The 9,145-nt window shown below is 49.3% G+C and overlaps 3 protein-coding genes across 3 annotated transcripts; all 3 read right to left on the reverse strand.

Annotated features, from left to right (window-relative positions):
* Positions 1–312: 312 nt before the first annotated feature.
* TRV_00781 (short-chain dehydrogenase/reductase 2, putative) lies at positions 313–1,563 on the reverse strand (the record flags this gene model as incomplete). The annotated part of the gene is made up of 2 exons (XM_003024997.1): positions 313–1,333; positions 1,448–1,563. The coding sequence occupies 2 exons, from the start codon at positions 1,561–1,563 to the stop codon at positions 313–315; spliced, it is 1,137 nt and encodes a 378-aa protein (XP_003025043.1).
* An 843-nt stretch (positions 1,564–2,406) lies between these two features.
* On the reverse strand, positions 2,407–2,954 carry TRV_00782 (uncharacterized protein; the record flags this gene model as incomplete). The annotated part of the gene is made up of 2 exons (XM_003024998.1): positions 2,407–2,589; positions 2,679–2,954. The coding sequence occupies 2 exons, from the start codon at positions 2,952–2,954 to the stop codon at positions 2,407–2,409; spliced, it is 459 nt and encodes a 152-aa protein (XP_003025044.1).
* A 1,138-nt stretch (positions 2,955–4,092) lies between these two features.
* Positions 4,093–6,878, reverse strand: TRV_00783 (C6 finger domain protein, putative; the record flags this gene model as incomplete). The annotated part of the gene is made up of 4 exons (XM_003024999.1): positions 4,093–4,351; positions 4,414–4,939; positions 5,005–5,258; positions 5,425–6,878. 4 exons carry the CDS (start codon positions 6,876–6,878, stop codon positions 4,093–4,095), a joined length of 2,493 nt encoding a protein of 830 aa, XP_003025045.1.
* Between the last annotated feature and the right edge of the window lie 2,267 nt (positions 6,879–9,145).

Here is a 9,145-nt window from a genome sequence, read left to right on the forward strand (position 1 = left end):
CTGAAGGTCGCACTCTTTTTTCATGCTGCACGTTGCACATGACCTGGATAACGGGCAGGGTGGTTGTTGCCACTAGGATGTGAATGAGCATGCAAGTATTCGGGCACTTGTCTACTTGGATATGGAGGGAGGGGCACGTAGACAGGAAGTTGGTAAGAGAGAGTCGCAGTGTGCGCTGAGATTATCCTACCAATTCAGAAGCGTCGTGAGGCATAACCAACTATCAAAAGAACCAAAGTATATACAAGAAAGGCAAACAGCCAAAAGGGAAACAAATTCATCCAAAGTGTATAAAGCTAGCTGATCTCCCGGTCAAGTGCAGTGACTCGTCCGTGTTGACATTTCGCATCTATCCCTGATGAAATTCTGAAGCCAGAAGGGCAAGGAGTGTATGTTCTCAGCAAAGAACCCAGTAGAGCCGGGCAGTATAACCCTTCCGCTTGATCCTGTCAGTATCTGTTCAACCGTCCGCTCCGCCACCGTGTCAGGGTGAAGAAGTGGATGGAACCATGTATCTTCAGATGACATGCCGTCTATAAGGCTGGTCTTGCAGAATCCCGGTTCAATCACCACAGTACGTATCCTGGGGGCCTTGTACCGTATCTTCAACTCGGAGGCAATGCCTTCATGGAAAGCTAGTGCTGCGGCCTTAGTCCCGGCATAGTCAACCATGCTGGCACATGCAACGTGCGAAGCTTGCGAGGCAACGGTCACCAGCATCCCGTGGTTGTGGCGGATCAAGCTTGGTAGGAACTCCCGCGCCATTACATAGTGCGAGAGTGTGTTCACCTCGAAAGCGAGCCTCGTCTCAGCCTCTGTGCTTTTGAGTAAAGGTCGTGTTCTCAGGATGCCGGCATTGTTAACGATGATAGTTGGTTCGCCAATGTCTGCACGGATTGCCGCTGCTGTCTCTGCAACGGCCGCAGAGGAGGTAATGTCACACTTATAGAAAGTGACGTTTGGTGGTGTATGGTATTTAGGCTCCTGTACGTCAAGAACCACAACCTTGAGGCCACGTCGAGCAAGCAGAAGGGCAATCCGCTGTCCGATTCCATCACTTCCTCCGGTTACCAAGGCAATCTCACGTCTCCAGACAAACTCGTCAGACGCCCAGTTGTTCAAGGCTCGACGGTTTAGGAACCCATTGACGATCCTGAGCAGGCCAATTGAGGCCAGCGCTTTCAGTGCAGTAAACACACCAGGCCGGTCAGCAATCAAGCTTCTTCCCTGGGAGGTGTACCCAGCGAATAACAGTAGCGGTATCGTTGCTTGCGGTGCGAGAACAGTCGAGGACAGAATGCGCCCAATGACATCCGCCGTGAAGCCTGAGTTCCTGTTAGTTGACTGTGCCACTAAGTGGCCATTTTGCTTGGAGCGAGAGCCTGCTTCGTACCTTCACGCGGCAGCCATCCTTTATGGGGTGAGATGCTCATGGTGTCTATCTTACTGACGGTCGCCAACAGGCCTGGCAGGTTGAAGCAACTTAACTTCCCTTCGTCGAGCAGCAGACAAAAGCTCTATATACGCCTCGACATGTGCTCCACCGGTTCCCCCAAAGCACATGCTCATCGCCTTCCCGCAAATACGGAGAAAGTAGCTGGTTAGCTAACTAGTTAGTTAACCAACCAGCCAAACCTCGAAAGTCAAGCTTCGACTCTAGTCGGCCGACCAGGTCTGCGTGTCGAAACGGCTCCTTGGTTACACCACCTGTCCTGTTGAAGATGCGAGCTTCTATCCATATACTGTCGAGATTGTTCTTTGCTGTACATGGTAATTCTTTCCGGTCCCCATCAATTCCCAAGATAGACACCTCCAGCCACCGCACCGTCCTCGGGCTGTTTGTGCAGAGTGTACTCTGGGGTTGACTGACATCTTCCCGTCGTCCAGCAATCGTTAGTTAATACGAGGTCGATCGATCCCACTGTTGAACCTCGGTAACTATAACTAACGTTAACAAGATGACGCCCCCGAGGCGTCCCCTGACTCTCGCTTTCTCGTCCGACTCCGACTCAGCGAGCCACGGCAGCGTTTCCCAAAGGTTGTCCTGGCCTTCGAACCATGGGACGACGTCGAAGTTTCTCTTTCGAGCTTTGGAAGTTCGCCGACAACAAGCATCACGTGATGCTATCCCCTGCCCAGCTGCCCAGGGGAGCCTCCGTTCAATTTTGGTCAATTTTGGTCAATTTTGGCTGCAGCAAACAACAATTTGATACCCCTCGGCCTTAGCTACTATAATCTTTGGATGACCTGTGATGGGCGTTTTACTACTATATCTCTTTTTCGTTTCTCAGGACAAGGTAATCGCAAAGCTAACTGGTTTACTGCGGAGTACTCTAAATGCTCTTCCAGTGCCATTGGCCTCTAAGGATTCTAGGATTCTATGAGCAACCACCTCTGGAAATGGCTTCAGATATCCCTCAGGAAGACTTTCATAATAGAGAGATCGTCAAGGATCTTCTTTGGAAAATATTTTTTGTGTTCTCGGGTGTAATACTGCAGATGTTTTTCTGAGCGGAAAAGATGCGGCTCGTCACCACGGCGCTGGCTCTCGATCCAGTCCACCAAATTAATATGGACGCGTCTAAGTGCCTATATTGGCATCAGCTTATCTCACGCATATAACCAGCGGTTATTCTTATGAGAAGCTTGAATACATCTCGATGGATAGGAGTTCTTACCTTCTTACATGCCACGATGGACGCCGGGGTTTTGTTCAAATATCTCTCACACAACAGTTTCAAGTTGGAAAGTTTGTCACCATGTTCGTCTACAACCTGATAAACATGGTATTCAAACTCTTCCCTAAGGCACTTTTCCCACTGGCGCGGATATTTCTGGTTCTTCTTAGTCCAGCCCTGACGGTTGGCAAGACGTCCGAATTCAATTCGTAAAGAGTTATTATCGTTGTGCTGGAAGTTGGGATCGCGCTTCTGAAAATATTGGGAGTGTGGCATGGTTGTTCTGCTTTGGCTGGTGCCCTGACTAGAATTAGTTGGACCTTTGTATGCTTCAAGCAAAACTATTACACGTACCGACGTTTTAACTTGCATATACTCTCTCTGCTAACTTTGCCTGAGCCCTGACGCGCCCCAAAGTACTCAATCAAGATCGTTGACGACGGTTGGATGCAATAATGGCAAAGAGGAAAAGGATGTGGAAAGTAATCTAGATGTTTACGTTCATTCCACTATTTATACCCATTATTGTATACTTTTCTGGAGATTTCCGTGAACTAGAATGCTGCAGAGCTATATACCCACGGCAACTATCTAGAAAGTAACTAGGCCGAAGCCAAGGAGTTTTGATACATAGGAGGTAAAACTGATTGCCATGGCCTTGACAGCTGGATATCATCCTTGTGTCCCATTATTTACCCTGGGCATGTTTAAGCCTATACAACAACAGATGAGGAATATATATAAATGTCTCCTTCCACGAAGCAACCACAAAAGAATTGCAAAATTGCACTGATGTTATATCTTTGCCATCATTTTGTAGCCTATCAATTAATATAATGAATTAGGAGACCACGTCAATCTTTCATAATCCTTACATTACCACCAAACATTCACTTCACTCATAGGCGACTCGCGAGCTGTTTACAGAATGTATGGCCAAAATGGAGCATAGCAGATAACCAAACAAAAGTAAAGAGACGTATAGGTAACGTAAAGAGGGAGGGGGGAAAACAATGAGCATAAAAATATACAAACATATGGGGAAAGGGATATAAATATTTAAAATAGATATAGGCATGACATCAGCGTAAAAAAGGAGCCCCCAGTGAGTTATTTCAAGCTTGTGAGAAGCGAAATAATTGACAGTAGAAAGGAAAAGAGAGAAAATGATGAATGACCAAGAAAATAAAATGGAAAATAACAATAATGCAAAAGACGACTTGCCACCCACGCCAAAACGGTATTGAGCATAGATTGAAACAATGCATCAAATGCAGTAGAGATGTAAACAAATGATGAAGTTTGGGGGGAAAGTATGGAAACAAAGAAGTATAGGTAGAAACACATAAAACGAATGAGAAGTTGGTTCGGAGGTATTTGTATATATATGTTCGACGGATTATTGACGAGTGAATCATCGGTCGTTGGAGAAGCTTCCGGTTTGTGTCGACTGCGGCTGCGGCTGCGGCTGCGGCTGGGGGTTTTGTTCGAATAGTTTGCGCCTTATCAAGGTTAATATCTCTGCGTCTTTCCGCAAGGTGGGAGAGATGTGTCTGCTTCGTAGAAGGAATTTGATGGTTCGATCGAGTAGAGCACAAAGTTTGTCGCCGTCGACAAGGGCAGAGAGTTGAGATGTATATGTTGCTGAGAGGACAAGCATATTGCCGAATTGACTATTGTAGAATCAAAATTAGTGTGACAACTCATAGTGAAGAGGTAGTGACAAGCAACATACGCATGAGCAGTTCCAAAGATATTGGTGACTATGGGGCGGCCTTCTACTCCATCGAACGCAACAGTGCTATTCATAGCCGCGTTAATGCAGACCATGCATGCATCGAAAACCTTAGGTTCCAAGTCGCTCAGTAACGGTGGCTGCGGGTCGTTTGATGGCGTCCGGACTGGCGGGCCCATCTCGCTTGTGTATCGCTCCATTTTCTCTGCCTGATGGACGTGAGAAAGCGATGGAGACACTTGAGACTGGGAGCTGGAGACGGTAGACTGTGCAGGGGATGAAGCAGGGACAGGGTTGCGGGGCTTAGGGGCCATTGGGTGCAGGGCATGGTGAAGCAAAGGTCGGTGGATGAGGTATTTGGCGCCATAGTATTTCCCGCGCATCCGTGCAGTGTTGATATCTTTTGCCGGTGGGTCAGAATCTTCCCAACGCATGTACTCAGGAAGACCACTGCGCCATTGCTCAAGGTTGAAGCTTAGGGCCTCTTGGATCTTGGTCGACCAGCGGGCCTTTTCACCTCCTTGCTCTATGATAGGACGACGGTTAGCTATCAAGCTTTGACAGGGGATAGAAGTGCGGTTGATGTCTTACTTTCAGCCTTATATAGGTCGGTATGGATCCTGTTAAGAACTTTTCGAAGATGAATTTGCACAAGGTAATACATCATCATCATAGTATTGGGTGCGTGTATCTCATTTGGAATGGTATGGGCAAAGACTCCTCGGGGAAAGTTCATTCGCCCTTCTAGCCGGCTTATTCCGCTCGCTGGCAGGTCAAGTTCTGCTAGTATATCACTGTTTTGCAGGTATATTAGTTCCGTGCCTTTTTCTCTAGTTATACCTGTGCTATTAATTCATCCCTACCTCTCAAGCTGTAGACAGGTCCAAAAGACTAGGCATATCAAATCTTTCCTCGGGCCTTCGGGCATACAGTCATATTTTCGCCTAACATTAGGGTGAGCTACGGCCGATTCTGACGAAGGGGAGAGGATACGGCAAATGGGATACTTACGGTCGAACCAAAACCTGACAGGCACGGGCTGCTTGGTAAATCCATCCATGACTTGAAAATGGATGTGCAAGCTGTCCCGTATAAAGGGCCGCTAGGAGGCAGGCCTGAGCAAGTGCTAAATCATTACCTCCATGTAAATTGCCTAGAATGTCTGAAGCAAGTGCATAATATGCCATTCCAGGAATGACGTCCATATTCCTAATATCGGGCGGGTCTGGGCCAACATGGGTTGACTGTGTGGAAAATCGTCTATGGTGGTTTGCAAAAGGCATACTCTCAGGCGGAGAGGTTGATGACGCTAGAGAGTGGTCTGCCATCACAGGTGTGAAGGGGCCAGCCGGTACGTGGCGTACTGGCCCTGGAATAGGCCCCTTATATCCGCATATCGAGCCTAGAGCTAGCACCAATAAAACAATTGCATTATCAAGGGAACGTTGAATTTCATGGCCAGCGTGAGGAGAAAAGCTGTCTGAGACTGGAGAGTCAGGGTATCCGTCAGTCATGTCAATAGATCGCTTTCGTTTTTGAACTCTGTGAACCCCAGATGCCGGATCCGCTCGTAACGCTAGTGGGGTTGGCATAGATTTAGACTGGGGGCTATACGTCCTGATGAAGTTCGTAATCATGATGTTCAGGCTGTCTTGAGCAAGTATAGGGTGCAGAATGTGCATGTTCTGAAGGTAGCTTTGGCGGTGCATCTCAATAACGTCTGCATCAAGGTTAAGGACGCCAGATGCATTGAGGCCGCCTACCTGACGCTCTTTTGGGACACGCAGGGTAGGGTTGGATTGGTAAATTTCTAGCCCAGTACCATATCCAGTGCCCGGAGAGCGGGTTTGGTAGGTTTCATCTTCTCGAGGGCTGGGAGATCGGAGTTTTGGACTGTAAGGATAAACGCTAATATCGTGTCCATCTTCACCTTCACCCCGTCCATAAGGTCTGATAGGTCCTCGTTCCTCTTCTAATTCCATGACATAGTCCGCATCAATTCGTTCAGGTAGTAGTTTCTGGATGGATGGCCATAGAAGAAGTTTGTGGGCTGCGGTAGTATGTTCGATTGGGATGGAAAGTTCATCATCGTCAATATGTAGGTCAATGTGCTCGTCTTTAATATGCTTTCCAGTCCGGGTTTCGCTTGTACTAGCAGCTTTGGGTGAAGTCCGTTCCTGTTCTGCCGGGGTGGGCGTCTTGTGTGCTACTTCAGGCTTCTTTTCTAGCTTCGGACTCAATGGAGACATCTTTTGAGCGCGTATTAAAGCCTCTAATTTCAGGTCTTGCTCTGCTTGGCTCTTTAGCATGTCATTGAATCGATCGTCCAGCTGCTTGAGGCGATCCAGAACCAATTGAGTCGAGCGTTCATGTCTACGGAAGACAGTATGGTTAGTTCCCTTTTTATCAATCATCAAGACGATATTGCGAATCCCGAGGTTAGACATACTTATGAGGAGGAACATCCTTGTAGACACAGACGGAGTTGCTTTCCTTACACAAACTACATGATGGGCGGCCCTCATCACACTTCGCTTTTCGCGCACGACATTGATCGCAGGCCTAGTATATTAATTAATTATCAGTCGCAATTTGGAGAAAATTTACAGGGAATGCAGGTCCTGCTTCCTAGCATGAAGCCTTACCTGCTGCGCGCGGGTGGTTCGACGCTGCCTCTGAGCCTGCGACTGGGCTTGCGAGTTAGCTTGGTTAAGGTAGTAATTGCCCTGGTCGTAGGGACCGTGACTCTGAGCCATCGGCGTGCTGGGAGGATACGACCGGTGGGTAGGAGGTGGTGGTTGCATGCCATCGACGGGGGAGATCATCTGCATGCCGTGATGTTCGCCATTCGGGTGGCTGCTGTCGGCGCCATAACTGCCAGGCCGGCTATGAAAGTCGCTTGAAGGTTGGTAGGCATTAGGTGGGGGATTCGAGTTGCCTTCGTGGGCGCCATTAACCGGCCTGAACGTGCCGTTGGGCGTTCGGGAGGCGGGAGGTATGCTACTACCGGGCCTGCCGTATGACTCTGCCATATGAGAACCTTCACGAGGAGAGGCTGAGTAGGAAGATGGCGCTCTTTGGTCTGTATTTTCGTAAGGGTGGTATGGTCGCCCCCAATGGCTGTCGTATGTCCGGGGAAGAGGCAAAGACGGCGGTCGTTCGGAGGGAGGCAACTGGCGCACTGACGGTGGGGAGGGAAGCGTGGGCAGAGTCTTGGGGTTCTCTGAAGCTGCTGCGGCCTCCATTGTCATGATTTCGACTCGATCCAATGATCAGGAGGCTCGATCCGCCTTTCAAATTCAGGGTCCGGGGCGCTTCCTGTGTGTCGAGAGAAAAGAGTGAGAGGGAGAGGGGAGAAAGAGCGCAATGTATACACGTTCTACAAAGACCAGTTGAACAAACTCCGTAAAAATAGCATGGCTAAATTGGCGACTGTCAGGACGAGAGCCTTATCCTGCTGAATCGAACGAAGAGAGTGATGGACGAGAAGTAACAGCCGGCGATCGTATCTCTCGTGGCAAGTGTTGGGTCTGCGAATTTGTTTCAGGGTTGCGGCCGGGCAGGCAGAGAGAGCGACGGCAAATGGAGGAAAGGAAAAAAAAGGTTGGTCCCGAGATTGAATCACTTGGTGGAGAGCAAGAGGAATAAGCTGTTTGCGTTCGTCGGCGCTGTCAGTAAGGTCGTGTCGGCTGTTTGTTCAAGCAGTATGGTAAGCTCTGGTGCCTGAACCATTAACCGAAAGGACAAGGGAAAAAAAAAGATGTCAGCAGCCGTGGAATGGTCCTACTCTTGGGCGGCGGTTACCCGGTTTCGGGCAAAAGTTTCCGATGTTTGAGAGCCACGGAAACCGACGCAGTTCAAAGGTGAAACGTCCAAGGCGAGAGATGTAGGGTCTCAGTGAGTTGGGGGGACCACAGCGGGTGTAGATAGAGATGCTTGCTCTGTCTATGTTCGCCTGCGGCGTCTGATGATGTGCGGTGTGCAGTGTCGGTGTAAGGGATAGACAATATCAGGCTCTGTCACGCAAGGCACGGGGAAATATGTCTATATGTGAAATGAGAAAACGAGAGAGGGAACGGACGATGAACCGCTTTTTGGTAGACCCCAAGAAACCAGGGAAATGAACGATCGGGTCGAAAACGGTCGGAAGAATGTCTTTCCTCCCTGCTTGCTTGACCCAGCGCAGGTCTATGATCTGGTGATTTTAAGCAAAAGGCTTATGGGCGTGGGTGAAAGGGATTTGACTGGACGAGACGGGGGGCCCCAGGGGAGAATGCGTTGCTTGTTGAGATGGAGGAGGGGCGAGCGCGATCCAAGCTCCCGCAGGCCTTTTGCTCCTGGTAGCCGAAACGAGATCCCTCGACCGTTATCTAGGCGATGTCGACGGTCGAAATATGTCTGGCGTGGACTGTTCAAACTATCGTCAGGGGGTGAGAGGAAAAGCGAGGAAGTAGAAGAAGAAGCGAGGTTGCTCTCCTCCGCTTTGTCTCTATCAAAAAACCAAACTCCCCCCAAGAAAAGCACTAGCAGCGGGAAGCCAGCAAAGGAGAGCGTGAGAGACCGAGGGCACAGGGCGAGTGGAGAAAAGGACCAGATCACCCACAGCGCTTTTACTTAAGCTCAGAAACGGAGTCACAATTTTGCGGCTTGCGGCTTGCGGAATTGCGGACGGAAGATGGAGTTGGTCTTGTATGGAGCGGCGAAAGTAACGCCTGGCAAAGGCGAGGGAGCC

Source organism: Trichophyton verrucosum (genome assembly GCF_000151505.1).
Source record: "Trichophyton verrucosum HKI 0517 chromosome Unknown contig00081_1.f1.exp, whole genome shotgun sequence".
Lineage (NCBI taxonomy): Eukaryota > Fungi > Ascomycota > Eurotiomycetes > Onygenales > Arthrodermataceae > Trichophyton > Trichophyton verrucosum.